We start from the raw sequence: 22622 nt of genomic DNA, 5'->3' as shown, positions 1-22622 counted from the left end.
ACATACAGCTAAAAGATTTACAGAAAGCGAAAACCTAAGCACAATCGAGGGACACCACACATAATCAATTGGTCACTGTCGGCTCAGGAACTACTTTAAAGTACCCCGTGTACCCTTAGGTAAACTTAATGTTCCCCGGGTACGAATAATACATTTAAAGGCACCCGGCAATACGACGGGGTTCTTTTAGTATATTTTCCAGACACCGGGAACAGTGTGGTAAACTTTTAAGTACCTGGGGTACCATATACACATACAGCTGATAAATTTACATATATTTCCCTGTGTGTGATCGTGCTTATTGAAAGCGAAAGCCTAACCACGATCGAGGGACACCACACATAATTTACGCTCAATTGGTCATTGTCGGCTCAGGTACTACTTAAAAGTACCCCGAGTACTCAGAAGTATTCTACAATGTACCCCCGATACGGAAAATACGCACCAGGTCATACTCCGGAATACTTTTTAAAACCGGTATATATTTTCTGTACCCCACATACTTTGCAGTATATTTTTTAATTACACCGGGTACTTGAAGTAGTATCTGAGCCGACAATAACCAATCGAGCATAATTTACTATTGTTTAATTAAATCATTTTATATTTCGAGTCCGCATTGAAGACGTACATAAAGTTGAAAGGCGGTAATGCATGTGTTAATTTGTTTACCATATGAGTGTTTTGGTATATGCATGTATTGAAATACAAATTGAAATAGATGTTCCATGCTTCGACCACCGACTTATCAAAGAATTGAATCCTGAACGAGTTTTCCGGGGATGGAAGTATGAAGATCGTGGTGGTGACTGTGGCCTTTGGATTGGGGGTAAGTTACTGGACAATTAATAATGTGACCAACTACTCGAGCTTTCTGTAAATAGATAGACGAAACCTGTTTGTTTGATCTAGATATTACGGCATGGAGATGTGGTACATTGAATACATGAACCTTGTTGATAATCGAAGTCTCTTCATTTATCGAATTAATTATAAAGTAATTGATAAATTGATTGAGTACAGAGCGATTAATTCATGGCGTACAGGACAATGTGTATGTATGCATTGGTGAACGTATTATGCGTCGATAACGTGGGCATTATGTTCCGTGTTGAAAATACAAATCTAACATCTGGTCATTTACAGATTGACATTGCGGATGTTCATCTAGTCGTCCACTGGGGTGCACCAAGAAATCCTTTGTCAAACTGGCAGGAGGTGGGGAGGGCAGGCCGGGATGGGAAACCGTCCCTTGCATGACTTAAAATTGTGTTGAGTAGAAAAACTCCTGGCTAAATTTGGATTACGCATCGTGTGCAATTTCAATGCGTATTATACTGCATATAAATTCATGTAAACATGATTGGTTAGGCCACGACTTTTTTTTTTATTGGTTTACAAAAATTATTTTGAAAATGGTCCATCGGGTGGTCGAAAAAACAAACAAAAAAAACATCATTGGAAAAAAAAGTTAATACTAATAACATCAGAACAAAGACAACATATCTTTTATAACCTTAACACAGAGACAAAAAATCAAATTATGCAATGAAACACATCTATATCTTCAAATGAAATGAGTCCTAACAGCACCTTATGTAACATCAGGCAATTTTAAACACTCCATTACATGACATGCGTTCTTCTCCCATTAAAACGAAAAACTGCGCTTCATTTCCATAATTGGATGCGAACCATTACGCAATGCGATGCCCGTTGCATAAATCTTATATAAGATAAACTACTCATACACAAATTACCCGGTATGTGTTTGCTCTAACTCGACTTATGAGATCGTACATGAAAAAAAAATCGAGGTAGATCGATCCATGCGTCGTCGCGGTAATGTTTGTCAAAGTTGTTGTTGTCATGAAAACTCGTTGATTTACAACGCAAAACGTCTTATTTGAACTGACGCGAATTAATTTAATCATATTTGTCAACTTCGCTTTTGCTTTATTTTGATAATTTAATCTAAAGTTTAATGTTAGCAAGTGTTTTTTTTACTGGAATTGTAAACAAGGAGTCAGTTAAAGTCTTCCGAAAATGTGCAGTCTGTGTGAATTGACAGTTTGACGTCATCAAAGGAAAGCCGCTTTCTGTCGGAAGCAATAAAGCGACAAATTTCGCGCCGAAAAAATTGTCTTCCTTTGTCTAGCAATCAACATGCCGAACCAATCGTGTGTTTGTTTCTCAATTGCCATCCTCCAATTTAATAAAAGCACGTGCATAGCTCCGCCTTCAGGTAATGAACAATGTCTGTTTAGTGATATGTACTGAATCGCTGCGCAGAACTGTGGTTGTGTTTATGAAGGGATGCATATGGACTTCCATAGTGGTAATAGCAAAAATTATCAAACTTTCATAGGCTCTGGGAGAGGGAGTCCGTTTATATGGACTATCTCCTGTGGTAGTTCTTCTTGAATGCTCTGAGCTTTTATGAGTACATACGTACAGCTCTTAGTTCTTCTTTGTAAAATTAAAATCAATGTAAAAATATAATGTCACACATATGTCCATAAAATCGAGTTAAATCAACCTAATACATTGTAACAAACACAATACCTGTTACAATCGACATCAATTTGCGTCTACTTTGTTGAGAAATGCTCAAAACATAAAATTGATATCAAATTGTTTATGGCGGAAGCTGTTATTGTCAATTAGAGCAAAGGGAAAGAAAGGGTTACACTGCACAAATTGTTTTCACAGTGGTATCTGACGATCTGGTCTTATGGTAACAGTTGAAATTGTATTGTGTATTACATTGTAGTTTGAATTAGGACACATTCTTATGACTGTAATTTCACTGCGATCGGATAAGAGGCATGTTCCGTTAGTAAGTTGAATAATATTGGGCGTATGTTTGCATTGTAAACAAGTTGTTATTAAAATAAAGATACTATGTGGTGTAACTTTTACTATTTTACTAAGTGAATGAGGGTTGAAATGCTATGAAACACTTTCTGCACCAATTAAAATATTTATTGAACATATTCCACATTTGTTTTCGGCTATTAGGCTAGATTATTTAATATACATGTATACATAGAAAATATTGCAGACATACACACACACACACACACACACAAAGTATAAAGAAATGGAAAAAAGAAACACCATAAAAGAAACTAAACAAACAAAACAAGAAAGAACAAAGAAATGAATATGCATTGTTATAATGAAATATAAACACATACAGCTAAAAGATTTACAGAAAGCGAAAACCTAAGCACAATCGAGGGACACCACACATAATCAATTGGTCACTGTCGGCTCAGGAACTACTTTAAAGTACCCCGTGTACCCTTAGGTAAACTTAATGTTCCCCGGGTACGAATAATACATTTAAAGGCACCCGGCAATACGACGGGGTTCTTTTAGTATATTTTCCAGACACCGGGAACAGTGTGGTAAACTTTTAAGTACCTGGGGTACCATATACACATACAGCTGATAAATTTACATATATTTCCCTGTGTGTGATCGTGCTTATTGAAAGCGAAAGCCTAACCACGATCGAGGGACACCACACATAATTTACGCTCAATTGGTCATTGTCGGCTCAGGTACTACTTAAAAGTACCCCGAGTACTCAGAAGTATTCTACAATGTACCCCCGATACGGAAAATACGCACCAGGTCATACTCCGGAATACTTTTTAAAACCGGTATATATTTTCTGTACCCCACATACTTTGCAGTATATTTTTTAATTACACCGGGTACTTGAAGTAGTATCTGAGCCGACAATAACCAATCGAGCATAATTTACTATTGTTTAATTAAATCATTTTATATTTCGAGTCCGCATTGAAGACGTACATAAAGTTGAAAGGAGGTAATGCATGTGTTAATTTGTTTACCATATGAGTGTTTTGGTATATGCATGTATTGAAATACAAATTGAAATAGATGTTCCATGCTTCGACCACCGACTTATCAAAGAATTGAATCCTGAACGAGTTTTCCGGGGATGGAAGTATGAAGATCGTGGTGGTGACTGTGGCCTTTGGATTGGGGGTAAGTTACTGGACAATTAATAATGTGACCAACTACTCGAGCTTTCTGTAAATAGATAGACGAAACCTGTTTGTTTGATCTAGATATTACGGCATGGAGATGTGGTACATTGAATACATGAACCTTGTTGATAATCGAAGTCTCTTCATTTATCGAATTAATTATAAAGTAATTGATAAATTGATTGAGTACAGAGCGATTAATTCATGGCGTACAGGACAATGTGTATGTATGCATTGGTGAACGTATTATGCGTTGATAACGTGGGCATTATGTTCCGTGTTGAAAATACAAATCTAACATCTGGTCATTTACAGATTGACATTGCGGATGTTCGTCTAGTCGTCCACTGGGGTGCACCAAGAAATCCTTTGTCAAACTGGCAGGAGGTGGGGAGGGCAGGCCGGGATGGGAAACCGTCCCTTGCAGTTGTCTATCCCTACGGTCGTTCGTTAGTGGGAGACAGTGGACTGAGAGAGACGTTTAAGAGTGTTGAGTGCTTGAGGCTGTCAGTATTAAAGACTTTGTTAACTAAAGAGATGGGTGAAAGTGAGTTATGAGTTAGGGATTGCGTTTTAAAGAATTGTTCTGTATGTGAGTGTGATCTTTGTCAGTTTTGTTCGAGGTGCTGTGCAAAATGCGGATGTGTTGGTGTGATAGATGTTTTGGAGAGATTTTTCATTTGATAATTGTCACTGATGAGAATGTAATGATACACAGACAAGAATAACAAGCGAAGAATATATATGTACTGGCATTTCCCCAGAAATTTGGTCAGGCACAGCGGCAGGCGGTTGGTGTCGATTTCTTTATATACTTTCTAAATGTTATAAATCAAAATCCACACTACTGAGGAGCTACTAAAACACAAAATTTCATAATATTTATGTATTTGTCCTCAGTTCATTTCAGTCAAGTCATATATTATAAAATTAAATAACAACCAAAATAAACAGAAAGCAAAAAAATGATTGAAAAACATTCTGTGACCAATGGAAAATCTTGCTTCCAATTTCTTGTTGTTTATTAGATTGTATTCTGCCATGCACAGAGACTAAAGAAAAATGTGTTTTAGGTATATAGCGAATTCCGTAAATATGAAAGAAACTATATATATGTATACATTGTATCTGAATATATTAAATGTTGGTACTGTGAAGTTATAGTCGCCGTTAAGAAAATAGTGTGAACAAATTTTAAATGGCCGGGAGCAATCAAATTAGACGTTTGATTCCAATTAATTGTATTCATAACTTAAATTACGCACAACCGCAACACACATCAGTTACTGTTTATTTTTGAAGCAAGTTCTTTATACTTGTTTATTTTCTGCAATAGTCGTTAACAATTAAAATATTTAAAAGATCGCCGTGGCGTAGTGGATATGGTGTTCACCTAGCGATCGGGAAGTCACGGGTTAAAACCTCACTGTGAGCGTTCCTTCGATCTCCCCCAAAAGACACCACGTACTGGTTCTAGTCCCAGGAAACAGATTCGAGAGCGTTTATAAAAGCATACGGCTTTCGATGCAATCGAGCTAAAATAAATAGGTTTAAACTAATTAAAATAAAACAAAAAAACAATTTGAGCATATCTTTAATTGCTCTACCTCCACATGTACCATTAATAATAGATCATTATCGACCATTATTATGATATTACGACCATAATCGATCCCCATTAAGGACCCGTAAATCGTTCATACGTGTTACCTATGCCCCTTATGCACACACGGCTGATAAGAGCGCTGATAAGAGCGTGCATGTTTTGATTGAACGTTGGCCGAATGTAGACAGCATTCGGATTAAAGCTTGCAAGCTCTTGTGAAAATGTCAAGCGCACGCATTTTAGTCCGCTGGGCTAAAATCGCCTGGGGAAATCCCTGATTATATGTATCTGTACATATGAATATATGGTGTTCGAATATATGTATGAATACAAGTTACACTTTGAATGGGTTGTTTTATATAAATCATTGTTCTTAAATCATGCTCCAGTGTTTTACTTATTGTTATAATGTATAATAATGTCTATCTCAGAAGTCAATGAATTACACTCAATATCACTATCAAAGTGATAAGTATTATGTTACTAAGAAGTGAATTTTTAATTTATGTCTTACCTTATTAAAGTATCTGATGAATAAGTCATTATCAATTGAAAGTCATACAACTTATGTTACTTATCAGTGATTACTTTTTGTAACTTCTATCAATTCCTAGTTTTCATAATTCTTATAATCCATGCACTACACTTTTGTTATTTTCTATTTTGTTTATGGCTAAAAGCAATTGTATGCTTTAGAGCTAATAAATATTGCTGCTGTAGATGCTGTTGTGTTATAATTCCCTTACGGCAGATCTAAGGGTCATCGTTCCTTTTGTTTCTTTCTAATGTCTGTTGTCTGAGCGCTATTCATATACAATTAACATAAGTATTAATTAAAATTTGAACAAATTATATATAAAATTTCTCTCCATTTAAAACAAATAATTAAAGGGATCTTTTCACGCTTTGGTAAATTGACAAAATTGAAAAAATTTGTTTCAGATTCGCAAATTTTCGTTTTAGTTATGATATTTGTGAGGAAACAGTAATACTGAACATTTACCATGGTCTAATATAGCCATTATATGCATCTTTTGACGATTTTAAAACCTAAAAATTATAAAGCGTTGCAACGCGAAACGATTGAATAATTTGGAGAGTTCTGTTTTTGTCGTTAAATTTTGTGAAACTACAAAGATTGCTTATATAAGGTATAAAATACTTCACGTGCATGTACTCGGCGGAATAGCTCAGTAGGCTAGAGCGTTTTTACTTCAGTACTCTGGCAGGACTCCAGGGGTCACTGGTTCGAAACCTGGTCCGGGCAATGTTCTTTTCCTTTTTTTAATTTTATTCTTGATTTTTTACTGGAGCTTTTACGATCCCAATGTTTACATTTATCGATATAAAGCATTTAATGAATAAGTTAAAAAATGCCAAAATCTGTGAAAAGGCCCCTTTAATATTTGAAAATAACCTTTCTTAAAAACATAAATTGTATGTTCGGAGAAAAGCATAGGTAAACCGTTTATTAGTACATGTTGTAAACACACCGCATGCGTTCCTTTAATTTTTCTTTTGGTTAATAAAAACTGTTCGATATGCAAACAAGATGACATTTACATTTATGCTTGACGTGTTTGAAACTTTGATTAAAATCTTTCTTCTGCGAGAACACCACATCATGTAAGTTATCTTAATTTGCTCATTATAGATATATTGACGAAATATTTGTGTTAATTCATGCCAGAAAATAGTTTATGTTGCTAATTTTACCAATAAATCCCCGCCTGAAATCCGGGCGGGGATTTTGCTATGGTAAATTGCGAAACCAGTTGCAACTCCCAGACCCGGAGGGTCAATAGACCAATTCACGCGTGACGTCACGCGCACCTGCGTGTTTTTATCCGTGCCACTCTGGTAGGCCAAAGAAAGACACGATCAAAGGGGAGATATCGAGCATGATATTTATTGTCACGCTCTATATGTGTATTAAATACATTATTTAATATATTTTGATATGTATACGATCATTTTTAGATTTAAGATTTAAACATCCCAAAAGTTGTTGTACTGTACTCAAACAAATAAGAATGAAAACAAACAATAAATAGATCGATTCCATGCACACAGCATATATTAACTTACCACTATGATAGTCCATAATCCATCTTTTATTAACTATGTACAATTGCTGCAACTAAAGAACAGGGTCTGAACTAATAACACGTTGTTTATGTGTTAAGGAATCTTTGAGTATCAGATCAAATTTGTTAAATCGTATAACGTAATTTACCAATTGTTCATCTTATGTACCCCAATATACATATGATTTATTAATACTCGTGTTTTTTAAAATGTGTTTTCTGGCGCGTATCAATATCAACAACATGACTGTGATGTTGACGAGGTACATTGTGCAAGTCAACTAAAAAAAGTCTTCCAAAACATTGAACTAAATTTTGCAATTATATCATTCTGTAATCTGACCATAGCTGATTACATCAATGCACACATTATAAACTTGGTAGTATTATTGGCAAAATATTTTATTATTAAATGCAAACAGGAAAAAAACTACACCATAAATAGATTTTCTTGTGTCCTTTTAATACTATAATTTAACAAGAGGAATTAATCGCGACTACACAAAATAAATTACACATATTTTATATTCGTTGTGCGCTTTTTATGCTCAATGGGTACACCTACCCTAAAAAAAATGTAAATATACTTTGTGACAGTTTCACCTACCTTAAAGCAACATATATACACTTTTTCCCTTGTATATATATATACATATATATAATATAATAAAATATGTATCGAAATTGAAACTGTTTTAAACGTATTTTTCACACCATCCATAGTCTTTATAGATGCTATGTACCATAACTAATATCGGGAAAAAAGACAACATATATACTACTTTTGTGTATTTTTAAACATAATATGTTTTATACAAAATATATTATGTTGACGATGGAAATAAAAAAGGAAATTACTAAAAAAAAGTCTTGTCTGTCTGTCTAGGAAAACTAACACTTTGACACATTAAATAAATTAATTTAATTTAATTGGTTTGATTTGATTGTTTGCATCAATCTTAAAATCGTGTTAGCCTTTGTATTTCGGTGTTTAAATGCCCCCTTTGTTCGGCACAAGCCGATTATCTCGTTTTGATCAGATATTGTCCCTACTTAACTAACAGCAAAGTGTCATAAACTACAGCAGGGACCTATACAAACATTAGGTCCCTGACCACAGGTGGTATATGAAAGTCTGGTCATTAAACACAATTGATGATACCACCATGTCTTCTCTTTCTAGTAGTATTGAGCAGTTATTTGGGGTTGAGTAATATACCGCCAAAGTTCAACTGTTCAATTAGATATGCTACATATCGTAAAAAAAAAATAAAGTAATTTGTCCAGTATATATTAACAGAAAATGTACGCTGGGAAGATACTAGCCCGATTACCGTTAATTTATAACAAAACGTATTTAATAATTGGTAAATGTACGTATAATCATTAAACGTATTTAGCGGGTACCGATTAATTAAAACTACGTCATTCCGTTTGAAGATTGAATGTTACGGCCATGCACAAACGACATCATGAAAACAAGAAATTACGTATGACTACCGGGGTAAATAATATTTACGAAAAATAAAAAGCAATATAGATATATATTATAAAATGTAAGATATTTGTCACTCATATACACAAGTAAAGAAATTTCAATATACATGAATTCACAGGTTAATTTGCATCATGTGAAGTTGTGTTTTTCAGTTGTATGTTACGATTCATCTATAGTGTTATTCACCTTAAAAACAAATCATCCAATTTAAAAGAAAATGATTATAACCTTTAAATACTGTCATGCACTTCGCTTTTAATAGGGATTTGTTGTACCGGTATGTCAGATTTAATGCACCCCTTTTCTTTCACTCATATTTTTTTATCACACTTTCATACTCATATAATTGATAATTATAATTATATAATGGGATGCATTATTGTTTTTTTGTAATTTTTGATGTCCTTCTGCAAGAAATAAAACGGCTAATGCATAGCTTTGTTTTGTGAAATTGTCGGTGTTAAGTCTTCAGACCACCTTTACCTTGATGCTAATGACTAACGAGTATATTTTTTTTATAGATAAGAATACATGTATTAATTAAACAATATTGACATTAAAAATGCAATATCTTTAATAGTATTTAGGTGCTATGATGTTGTTGTTAATGTTTACGATATATTGACTAAACACGTGCCGTTATCTATACGACATAATGTTTATCGTAACTGTACCCAGTGCTTTTGCCTACCAGCGCATCGCGCATGCGCGAAAATTCGGAATCAAAACAATAACAATGAATTGGTCTATAGCTGGGAGTTGGATTATTGCAACTATCTCCTGTGGCTGCCATTGTCCCCCTTATCCACCTGTAAATACTTACAATCATAATGTAAATATTTTAAAATTGACACCCATTCAAGTACCTTTGTACAGTTTTTTAACTCCTTAGCCAATAGGCGCTGGCACAAAATATTCTTTCTAGACGGAATGCTGTATAAGAAGAAGAAGAGTTTGATCGGGATTCCACAAGGTAGTCAAACTTCAAGAGGTGTTCAAAACACAAGTTTCTGACAAATGTATGTTTATGTTTCTGAATGTACCAACTGACAAGTAAAATGTCTCACACGCTGTGATGGCACAAAAATATAATCGTCCAAAAATGTAGTCACAAATTCTACAAATAACACTATTTCAGTTTTCTTACCTCGTCATATTTCAAGCGTTCTTGGCAACTGCAAATGTTGTAACAACTTTAAATCAGAGACGTTGTATAAAACAATTTTATCGCTAGGTCATATACTAATGAAAATATAACATGCACACCTGGCTTTTAAATAAAAAATATATTGAGAAATATTAGTTTGTTTACAAAGTTTCAAGATTCAACTTGACGCTAGCAATGGCGGAGTTATTTCTGATAGACGCTTGCATTTCAACACAGATTGCTCATGGAAAATACACAATCGTCTGAGTAACTATGAAGGTGAAGGTTTTTATTAGAGAGTTTCTGCTCGTGATTATCGTTCTTGTCAACGTGAAACAAAATAACACAATGTCAACATTAGTGAAGCTGTTTTCCCTGCATACGTTAAGAGGTCTGCAGAATTGTCACATTGCAGGAACATCTTATCTGGTAATGCAATGTTTGGCTTTCACTAAAACTACTGACACTTCTGCATATGGAAAAATATTCAGTTTTTATAAATCATGTTTTCTAGACTCAAGTCTAGGTCATTTTTGTTTACAGATTAAGCTTATCATTTTTAATTATTTATCTTTTTCAATAAATGTTAATAATAATATACTTCAAATACATTCAAACGGAATTTGAGAACTGGGGACTCTAATTTTATCAATTTTTCTAAATTCTCGCTTTTTTTTATGCACGCACTGTCTTTTCCACTGATGCAATTTTGAGGGTATTTAATAGCACAGGGGACAAAAATACCACTCGTCCGCTCGTATTGACGAGTAAAATCTCGAAAGGACGAGTGAATTTCCCTAAAGCTCTCGTCCTACAGGACGAGTGAAAAAAGCTGATGTTAAAATATGTATTTTCTGGCGAGTAAGACTTGTTTTCATTAAATAAAATCATTTTCTTAGATCATATCTATTCCGAAAGTAGATCGCGAATGAACCGGAAATTGTAATTGTAAATTTCATACAGCAGGTGCGCGTTGTTATGCGAGACTGTGTCCCCAGTAAATATTGGCTTTTTGGTGTAAACTTTGCGCGTCCATGGTGACAGGGAACCAACCTATGCATTCACTGTAAGTATTGATTTTTAAAGAATTATTTAAACGCGAAGTAGAATCTACGGTTTCAAACCAGTCTGAATTTCGTCAGAAAAATGTCTGACATACGAGCGTTCTTTAAAGTTGGCGGTAGCGATGTTCAAACGTCCGAAACGGAAAGCACGCGAGTATTAGAAAAACGGCAAACACAAAATTGTCTTCAATTATTTATTGTGTGTTCCTCATAAATAAAGTAATTTATTTCACTGCTTAACATTTATTTTGTGATCAGCTGGCATGAACAACTGAGTAAGCAGCAATTTAGCAGTGATACAAGAAACTTTATTAGTCATATCAGCCCTTTGCAATCTTCATTTCACCCATATTTTAAGGACAAGTGCATGTGTTTGCAGGACGAGTGAAAATTTTAATGCACTTGTCCTGCAGGACGAGTGCAGTTTAGAAATATTTTTGTCTCCTGTAGCACATATTTGCATACCAGTGGTCCAAACAGAATAGTGCATTACTTTAACAGGTCAATTTCGTGCAGGTTAACAGATTAATAAGATTAGACGTGACAATAGATTACATACTCCATAAAATGATTGTTTAATTGATTGCGATTAATGACTTCATCATTACAAATTGATGATTTTGTTTATTAAGCACTTGCCTAACCACCTTCTAACATGGTTAGTTATGCCATAGTTTGCCTCTCAATAACAAATCTTTGCATTAAAATGCTCTTGGCTTGTTGTTTCAGGTATCATGCAAATTCAGCACTTCGAACAGACTTCATGCTGCCAGTCACTACAAGACGGCCTTAGAGGCAGTACAGGACATACCCAGTGACTGCAAGCTTCTGGTGGGAGGTATATTAAAGCATATTGGTTGTTAGTTTTCAATAGTTGAGCATAATATGAATAATGATTATGCATAATGTCAGCCCAGTTGTTTGCACAGGCTGATCAGGGATTACTGTTTTCACTTTTATGGTATTTTTCTTTGAAAGGAAGTCTGTTAATAGTGAAAATCTATTCAAGGAAGAAACTCTTGTCCCTGATTGACCTGCACAGGCTGATCTGGGCCAAATTTACCCATATTACAGCTTAATTAATCTCCTTGCCTGAAGTCAAGCACATATAAAATATATCAAATTATTCACAAAATTTTCTGAAGCCCAGGAAGTATCTTAGACACTAGAAATTAAGAAAAGATTTAATGCAGACCCTTAAAGAAAAATGTAATGCATGTGCACAAAGAATTGTCCCAATACACTTTCCTGCTTCTAAGATATGTTCTGGTATTTTTTGTTAAAAGGATTAAAATAATATTTAGGCAGAACGTGTTGTCACTGATAAGCCTGTGCAGACTTCATAAAGCTAATCTAGGACGACACTTTGCACACATGCATTTAGCCCCATCTCCCCAGGACAAGGTTCATATTAGCCCCATCTCCCCAGGACAAGGTTCATATTAGCCCCATCTCCCCAGGACAAGGTTCATATTAGCCCCATCTCCCCAGGACAAGGTTCATATTAGCCCCATCTCCCCAGGACAAGGTTCATATGTTATCACAACAATTCAAGACACTTCTTACCCTCAGTTTTCTACACAGTCCCGAGTTATTTGTCTTTAATCCTTTCCCACTTAGAAGCAAAGTAAAAATGGTTTTGTGCAAACAGCACTACACCAGGACAGCCTGCGAGTAACTCTCAGTCTGTTCAGGTTTTATGCTGTGTGCTGCTCATCAGTATCTAAGGGTTGGAAATGAAGTCCTTAAAACTTGAATTTAGTAAGATAGGTCTTTAATTAAATTTAACTTTTTAAGAAACTATCCATGATTCAAATGTGTATCTAAGTGGTAAAGGGTAAAACTTAATTGATGTGCTGGAGTATCAGTTACATTATTTTTTAAAGGGAAGAGGCCATAAATAGTGAATATATGACCCTTGCTGTAGGAAAACAAAGAGTTTAAAAATGTGTGTAAAGTGTCTGCACAGGCTAGTCAGGGACAACACTTTTGCTTTTAAAAATGAATCTTTGGTTGAGAGAAAGTCTGTTTTAGATAAAAATCCAGTTAAGCCATTAAGCACCATTTTCGCAGAGTGAGGTTAATCAATGGTATTTTGTTCAAGGTTTTGGACTGTGTGGCATACCAGAGAATCTGATTGGAGCGTTGCTGGAGACCAAGCCTAAGGGTCTGACCATTGTCAGCAACAATGCTGGTGTCGATGACTTTGGGTTGGGACTTCTTCTCAAGCAAAAACAGGTAACTGTTATAAATGGCGGCAGCCTTTTACCTATCCTATCAAACAGGGAATGATTGATGCATTTAACAAAGTTTATTTTCTACATTTATATAAATAAACCTTTATAATTTTGCTCATGGAAAAGAAAACTTAAATTTGTTGAATTACTTTAAAAAAAATTATGTATAATAAATATTTAACCGCAATGCATAGGAATATTTCTGGGTTTTTGGTTGGTTCTTTACCTAAGTCCATGAATTCAAAGTGATATCTTTTAAAATATGGTTGTCATGACAACAAAAAGCTTTTAAAATGCTAGCAAACTTTGAAAATCTTTTTGTCATGATCAAATTGTTGCTGGATTTTAAATAGTTTTGACACAAAAATATCATGTGGTAAGGTTCTAGCGTTTATACAGGTTGTTCTGAGTATTTAAGCAAATCTTTGACAAAACTCAGAAACGTTTAAACAGTATTTCAAGAAGCTTTCCTTTGAAAATATTCCATTCAAAGATGTTCATTTATATATATTTAATGACACTTTGACAGCTTCTTATAAAAGACTTTAAATTCCTGGTGGACATTGTGAGTTGGGTCCACGATTATCATAGGTAACATTTCATGATACCTAAAACATTATTTTTACTTTCAAAAACCACTTGTAGATAGATTTTTTTTAAACAACTTTAGAAATATATATTATGTAATGTAAACTATGATATAACAAGGACAACGGTTTTTCCAGACTGCGTCCCTAATACCCGGTATACATGTATTATGATTGTCAACATCTTGTTGGATCATCATGTAGCACTGATTTTTTTATGCCCCCAGATCGAAAGATCGGGGGTATATTGTTTTTGGCCTGTCTGCCTGTCATTCATTCATTGTGTGTGTCCCAAAACTTTAACCTTGGGTAAAGTTTGATAACTTTTGCATTATTGAAGATAGCAACTTCATATTTGGCATGCATGTGTATCTCACGGAGCTGCACATTTTGAGTTGTGAAAAGTCAAGGTCATCCTTCAAGGTCAAAGGTCAAATATTGTTGTATTTTTGTTTCCTAAAACTTTAACCTTTGTTAAAGTTTGGTCCTAACTTTTTTAATATTTAAGATAGCAACTTGATATTTGGCATGCATGTGTATCTCATGGAGCTGCACGTTTTGAGTGGTGAAAGGTCAAGGTCATCCTTCAAGGTCAGAATGTTTCAAATTATATGAAGATATATGAGTTGCGTTCTGAGAAAACTGTGCAGTCCGCTGAGGCTAATCTGGGACGACATTTTACGCACATGCATTATGTCCAGTTTTCTCAGAACACGATTCATATATACTGCAAGAAAATTCTTTGAATTGATATACCTTGCCTTCTCCTCATTTACATCTATACACCTATGTCATGAAGTTTTATGTTGAAATCTTTTATAGTTTCTGAGAGATAACCCTTAAACATTTGTGAAAGATGGACTGACGGACTGACAGACTTACCGACAGATGAAGGGACAACGCCAAAACTACATCCCTCCTCCTTAAGAATGGAAAAAACAACAGTGTACAGATGTACCCGGTCATGATTATATGATCATTTCAGATAAAGAGAATGATATCATCGTACGTGGGAGAGAATGCAGAGTTTGAGCGCCAGTACCTGAGTGGGGAACTGGAGGTGGAACTGACCCCACAGGTGAGAATAGGGGGTTGACAGCTGTCATTGTGTGACTCATTGAGGGGAGGTTGACAGCTGTCATTGTGTGACTCATTGAGGGGAGGTTGACAGCTGTCATTGTGTGACTCACAGAGAGGGGGTTCACAGCTGTCATTGTGTGACTCATTGAGGGGAGGTTGACAGCTGTCATTGTGTGACTCATTGAGGGGAGGTTGACAGCTGTCATTGTGTGACTCATTGAGGGGAGGTTGACAGCTGTCATTGTGTGACTCACAGAGAGGGGGTTCACAGCTGTCATTGTGTGACTCATTGAGGGGAGGTTGACAGCTGTCATTGTGTGACACACAGAGAGGGGGTTCACAGATCTCATTGTGTGACTCATTGAGGGGAGGTTGACAGCTGTCATTGTGTGACTCACAGAGAGGGGGTTCACAGATCTCATTGTGTGATTCACTGAGAGATGGTTCACGGATCTCATTGTGTGACTTATTGAGGGGAGGTTGACAGCTGTCATTGTGGGACTCACTGAGAGAGGGTTCACAGCTGTCATTGTGTGACATACTGAGAGGGGTTTCACAAATGTCATTTTGTGAATCACTTAGAGGGGGTTCACAGATCTCATTGTGTGATTCACTTAGAGATGGTTCACAGATCTCATTGTGTGATTCACTGAGAGATGGTTCACATATCTCATTGTGTGGTTCACTGAGAGGGGGTTCACAGCTGTCATTGTGTGACTCACTGAGAGAGGGTTCACAGCTGTCATTGTGTGACATACTGAGAGGGGTTTCACGAATGTCATTTTGTGAATCACTTAGAGGGGTTCACAGATGTCATTGTGTGACTCACTGACACTGGAAGCATTTTCATTTTAACTAGTTTGTGTTTTTGTCAAATTATGTGACAAGTTTTGGTTTGCCAATCTCAAAAAGTATCCTCCAGTTGCTGTGTATTGAGCGGTTAAGGAAACAAGTGAAAGAATTTATAAATCGATGCAGACAATACAACTACAAACAATTTACCCTCTGAGATTTATTTAATTCTGATAAAATCCATGTCAGTTTTGTTTATTTACAGCATGTTTAACCAAGCAAAGCGGTTTGTTCAATACACACCCACAATAACATTCACTACGTGCGTGGTAACCTCAGTATACGGACATTTGCGCCGTCGGACATCTGCCCCTTCATGAAATCAGGACTAAACAGACATCTGCCCCTTCACAAAAATTCTTAAGGTGGACATCTGCCCCTTCACTCAAATCCTCAAGGTGGACATCTGCCCCTTCACTCAGATTCTCAAGGTGGACATTTGCCCCTTCACACAAATTCTTAAGGTGGACATTTGCCCCTTCACTCAGATTCTCAAGGTGGACATCTGCCCCTTCACACAAATTCTTAAGGTGGACATTTGCCCCTTCACTCAAATCCTCAAGGTGGACATTTGCCCCTTCACTCAGATTCACAAGGTGGACATCTGCCCCTTCACTCAGATTCTCAAGGTGGACATCTGCCCCTTCACTCAGATTCTCAAGGTGGACATTTGCCCCTTCACACAAATTCTTAAGGTGGACATTTGCCCCTTCACTCAAATCCTCAAGGTGGACATCTGCCCCTTCACTCAAATTCTCAAGGTGGACATCTGCCCCTTCACTCAGATTCTCAAGGTGGACATTTGCCCCTTCACACAAATTCTCAAGGTGGACATTTGCCCCTTCACTCAAATTCTCAAGGTGGACATCTGCCCCTTCACTCAAATTCTCAAGGTGGACATTTGCCTCTTCACTCAAATCCTCAAGGTGGACATCTGCCCCTTCACTCAGATTCTCAAGGTGGACATCTGCCCCTTCACACAAATTCTCAAGGTGGACATTTGCCCCTTCACTCAAATTCTCAAGGTGGACATCTGCCCCTTCACTCAAATTCTCAAGGTGGACATCTGCCCCTTCACTCAAATTCTCAAGGTGGACATCTGCCCCTTCACTCAAATCCTCAAGGTGGACATCTGCCCCTTCACTCAGATTCTCAAGGTGGACATCTGCCCCTTCACACAAATTCTCAAGGTGGACATCTGCCCCTTCACTCAAATTCTCAAGGTGGACATTTGCCCCTTCACTCAGATTCTCAAGGTGGACATCTGCCCCTTCACTCAAATTCTCAAGGTGGACATTTGCCCCTTCACTCAGATTCTCAAGGTGGACATTTGCCCCTTCACTCAGATTCTCAAGGTGGACATCTGCCCCTTCACTCAGATTCTCAAGGTGGACATCTGCCCCTTCACACAAATTCTCAAGGTGGACATTTGCCCCTTCACTCAAATTCTCAAGGTGGACATTTGCCCCTTCACTCAGATTCTCAAGGTGGACATCTGCCCCTTCACTCAAATTCTCAAGGTGGACATCTGCCCCTTCACACAAATTCTCAAGGTGGACATTTGCCCCTTCACTCCATTTCTCAAGGTGGACATTTGCCCCTTCACTCAAATCCTCAAGGTGGACATTTGCCCCTTCGGACTATATTTCTGTAGTGCCTATGGTTGTGAATTCAATGATGGTTTGACGAGAGTTCATTCATGATATGCTTACATGTTATACATGTCATTCTCCTTGATTGATAAGTGTTCCTTCAAATGAATTTAATTTAAAGAGAACTCAACTGAGTCATTTATTTTGTTATTTGTGTCATTGAATAATTTTAGAAATATTTATTTTTGTAATAAATATTTCATAAAAGATAATTCCATTATTGTATTTTATTAATGTTCTTTTTTTAAATATATTTGCATTTAAATGCATTATCTTTGATGCTCTAGATCAATACCTTCATGAATTAAATAATTGTAGACCACCTCTTTAATGGTAAAAAATAGTTAGTTTAACAATCCTTATTATCTGCATTGCTATAGATCAATACCTTAATTTAATTGAATAATTGCAGACCACCTCTTTATTGGTAAAAAAATGTTACATTAAATAGTTTAAGTATTCTTATTATCATTATTTATATTTATTGGCAAGAAGTTTTCACAGTTATTTTCACATTTATACAAGTGGCATTAGTTTATTAACTGATACAAATGATATAAAAAAATGCAGAAATGTACTATCCTCTTATCTCATATTTTCATCATGGAAGTTATTCTCAGCACCAGCTCTCAAAAACTCTGCTATGAGGGTCACTTGTATGCAAAGAAGCACCCCTCTAAGAGTACGATTTGTTGGGAATGCTGCAAGCAACAAACTCTCCTGTGTTTATTATGTGCATGCATGTTTGAAAATTAGTAAATAAAGATAATGATAAAAAACAATGTTTATTATTAATGCAATAGAGGGGCAAATGTCCGAAGGGGCAAACGTCCACCTTGAGAAATTGAGTGAAGGGGCAAATCCGAAGGGGCAAATGTCCTACATTCGGTAACCTCCTATCCTTAAGTAACACTTGAAAGGGAAAGTACTGGATTACAATAGGCATTAGGCCATGTTAACTTAAAAATTTGATTCACTGAAAAAAACTAAAAGTAATTAAACTTTGTTATAACTTCTATTTACAATTTAAAGATATTTTGATCTATTGGTCATTTTTCTTTTTAGCAACATGGACATATCAAAATGCTCAATTGCACAATTTTTTGACATTTGTTCTAATAAATTTCAAAATATTTGTTGCTATTAAAAGATTTCCTTAAATAAAAGTCCAATCAGGACCTGACTCGATCACAGTTCTTATGCTATAATTTTTCATGCAACAATTTCTGAGAATCATCAGGAAGTATTTTTTTTAATAAATGGAAGTTTTGTGTTGTGCAGTTGTCTGCTTCACTTTCCAATTTTTTAACAAATTTGATAAAGAGGATCAATAAAATGTATGGAATATCAATAAATTTGGATTATTTTAGTTGAAATAAGATTTTACAATGCAATTATACCAGTTTTTCTGCATTTTGGCTGTGTTTGTATTTGTTTTCAAGCAAAGTATTGTAAGTTAAACAAAATACATGGAGTGCATGCGTGTTATGTCATCACGAGAGCCTTGTTCTTAATGTAAACAAACTGATCGAAACCCAGACATGCTGGATACGAGGGAACTGAGCAATATATGTTTTTCCCAATGCCAAAAATTCCCGTTTGAAATTTTCTCCCAAAAAACACATACAAAAATTATATGTATCACAGCATAACATTTAGTTGATCTCCTTAATCAGATTTAAGAGTTGAACCTTTATAAATGTATCATTGCAACCACTTGTATTCTCAATTTTATAGTATAAGTTAGCATTAACAACAACAACACTTTCCAATTTTATTAACCCTTTCAGTGCGGGAACCGAATTTTAAAGGCCTTTGCAAACAGTTTGGATCCAGATGAGACGCCACAGAACGTGGCGTCTCATCTGGATCCAAACTGTTTGCTATTCTGATAGTATTCTTTGAAAAAAATCGAAGAAAATGCTAATTTTAGAAATTCAGCAGACAACATTTTAGCAGAAGACAAATTTCCCAGCATGCAAAGGGTTAAAGGATTTTGCTTTTTTTCCCAATCCAAAGAGCACCATTTCCAAATAGGAGAAAAAACACTCTGTGAACACAGAGATAAATTTCCATAGGCATCCTGTATCCTTGCATGCATAATTTATTTACTGGAAACCTTTAGTTATAGTTCATTTACAACAGAACCTTCAGACTTGTGATTATTTGTCGTGTGTATTTACTGAAAAAATAAAAGCCCTCGCAAAAGTGTACTATTATTGATCTGATCACCCTTGTCAATGTATTTCAAGAGCTATCTACCATTGTTTATTGTACTAACATTTTACACAATGAATATTTTTTAACAATTATAGAAACAATTTTTCATCTGCATATGACCTTTTCTAGTGCAGGTATTCAAAAGAAACTTTGCACATGTGGTATGGGTGATTGTTTGAGGTCATTGACTCTTACCCTCAATTTAGCAGAATTATGCCCCTTTTTATGCTCCCGGATCGAATGATCGGGGGTATATTGTTTTTGGCCTGTCTGTCTGTCATTATGCACCAAAACTTTAACCTTGGTTAAAGTTTGAGAACTTTTGCAATATTGAAGATAGCAACTTCATATTTGGCATGCATGTGTATCTCATGGAGCTGCACATTTTAAGTGGTGAAAAGTCAAGGTCAAGGTCATCCTTCAAGGTCAAAGGTCAAATATTGTATTTTTCTTTCCTAAAACTTTAACCTTCGTTTAAGTTTGGTCATAACGTTTTGAATATTGAAGATAGCAACTTGATATTTGGTATGCATGTGTATCTCATGAAGCTGCACATTTTGAGTTGTGAAAGGCCAAGGTCATCCTTCAAGGTCAAAAGTAAAAAAATACAATCCAAGGGAAGTAATAAGCTTTAAAAGAGAGATAATTTTTAAACCTGCCAAATTATATATTGAAATTTAATTTCAAAGCGGAGCAAAAGGGGTCATTGTGTTTCTGACAAACACATCTCTTGTTTGTAAATATTTCTGTAAATACCACTGATAATCAATCGAAACTGCCAACATGTTTTAGAGATAACCATGCGAGGTCACAGACAAAGGGCCTATAACTTTGACCAGCAGTTAAGCAGAATTATGCCCTCTTTTATTATTAGAAATTTCAAGAAAACATTTGTTTGCAACACTTCCCTTCTCTAGCTAACATGTAGACTTATCATGAAGTTGGGGATTCTTAAATTGCAAATAATTTCATGCACTGTTTTGTAGCAAATTTACTTATATTTTAACCCTTTTTTTCCCATAAGCAAATTGAGTCATATTATTTGTAACAAGCATAAAACCGAAACATAAAGAACATAAAAGCCTTTAACACTTGAATCAAGTAAATCAAGTAAGAAAGGTCTTAAATTTAATTTATTTACTTAAGAACTACATGTACAAATGTGTCAGGGTGGGTATCTGAGAGGTAAAGGGTTAATGAGCCCTTATTTCTTCTGTAGGGAACACTTGCAGAGCGTATACGAGCGGGTGGGGCAGGTATCCCAGCCTTCTTCACTCCTACAGGTTACGGCACACTAATTCACGAGGGTGGTGCTCCAATAAAGTACAGTCCAGATGGGGGAATAGCAATTGCCAGTGAAATGAGAGAGGTATTGTATTACTGGAGACTGTTCAACAATGAAAGATAAGTTTAGGCAGGACCCAATGTGTTAAGGTGTTGTGTATTAACTGAATTTAACTGAATTTAAAAGAGCATCTTTTTTTTAAAGGGAAGCAATTTTACTTGTACCCTCATCAGAACGAAGAAATGGTAAGGTTTTTAGCTCGACTATTATATATGGAAATATATATAGTGGAGCTATCCTACTCACCCCTGCGTCTGCGTTAGCGTGCAAATGTTAAAGTTTTCATACTACCCCAAATATTTTCTTTGTCCCTTGACATATTGCTTTCATATTTTGCATACTTGTTTACCAACATGACCCCAACTTATGAACAAGAGCTGACAACTCTATCTAACATTTTGTCATAATTATGGCCCCTTTTCCACTTAGAATTTGCAGCAAATGTTAAAGTTTTCGTACTACCCCATTTATTTTCATTGTCCCTTCACATTTTGCTTTCATATTTTGCTTACTTGTTAACCAACATCACCCCAACCTATAAACAAGAGCAGACAACTCTATCAAGCATTTTGTCATAATTATTGCCCATTTTAATACTTAGAATTTGCATATTATTGATAAATCTACGTTAAAGTTTGTGTACTACCCCAAATATTTCCTATATCTTTTGACATATTGCTTTTATATTTTGCATACTTGTTAACCAACATGACCCCAACCTATAAACAAGAGCAGACCACTGTATCAAGCATTTTGACATTTCTCCCCCCCCCAACCCCCCCCACCCCCCCCACCAAATATTTTTTTTTAAACATCATCTTATAAATTACCCCACCCCACATTATACCCCCCTCTTACCCCCCCCCCCCACCCCCCCCCTACCCCCCAATTTTTTTTTCTTCTAAACATCATCTAATAAATTACCACACCCCACATTATACCCCCCTCTCATCCTCCCTACCCCCCCCCCCCCCCAATTTTTTTTCCTGTTTTTATTTTTGAAATATCGTCTAATAAATGACCACACTCCACATTATACCCCCTCTCAACTCACCCCCCCCCCCCCCATCCCAAAAAATATTTTTTTGTTTTTCCTTTTTTTATTTTTTAAAGATGGTCTAATAAATGATTGAATATGAGCACTTTCCCCATGATGGCTTACGTTATAATGTCAAGCACTCGAATAGTCGAGCGCGCTGTCCTCTGACAGCTCTTGTTATGG

General features: G+C 35.9%; 2 protein-coding genes across 11 annotated transcripts in view; one reads left to right on the top strand and one right to left on the bottom strand.

Annotated features, from left to right (window-relative positions):
• Window positions 1–10570, bottom strand: part of LOC127873667 (coiled-coil and C2 domain-containing protein 2A-like) — a 99254-nt gene extending 88684 nt beyond the window's left edge. For all 9 annotated transcript variants that reach the window (XM_052417582.1, XM_052417588.1, XM_052417580.1 and 6 more), the window contains exon 1: window positions 10364–10570. In XM_052417582.1, coding sequence (XP_052273542.1) covers window positions 10364–10371 — 8 coding nt within the window. In that variant the 5' untranslated portion in view covers window positions 10372–10570. The remainder of the gene's footprint in view (window positions 1–10363) is intronic.
• Window positions 10571–10653: 83 nt separating this feature from the next.
• The window catches only part of LOC127873666 (succinyl-CoA:3-ketoacid coenzyme A transferase 1, mitochondrial-like), a 29184-nt gene continuing 17215 nt past the window's right edge, over window positions 10654–22622 (top strand). For both annotated transcript variants that reach the window (XM_052417578.1, XM_052417579.1), the window contains exons 1-5: window positions 10654–10792; window positions 12157–12265; window positions 13532–13665; window positions 15237–15329; window positions 21275–21424. In XM_052417578.1, the coding sequence (XP_052273538.1) occupies window positions 10712–10792; window positions 12157–12265; window positions 13532–13665; window positions 15237–15329; window positions 21275–21424 (567 nt within the window). In that variant the 5' untranslated portion in view covers window positions 10654–10711. The remainder of the gene's footprint in view (window positions 10793–12156; window positions 12266–13531; window positions 13666–15236; window positions 15330–21274; window positions 21425–22622) is intronic.

Source organism: Dreissena polymorpha, chromosome 3, assembly GCF_020536995.1.
Source record: "Dreissena polymorpha isolate Duluth1 chromosome 3, UMN_Dpol_1.0, whole genome shotgun sequence".
NCBI classification, from domain to species: domain Eukaryota; kingdom Metazoa; phylum Mollusca; class Bivalvia; order Myida; family Dreissenidae; genus Dreissena; species Dreissena polymorpha.
Note: the sequence above shows the minus strand (reverse complement) of the source record. Positions and strands in the feature narration are given on the sequence as shown.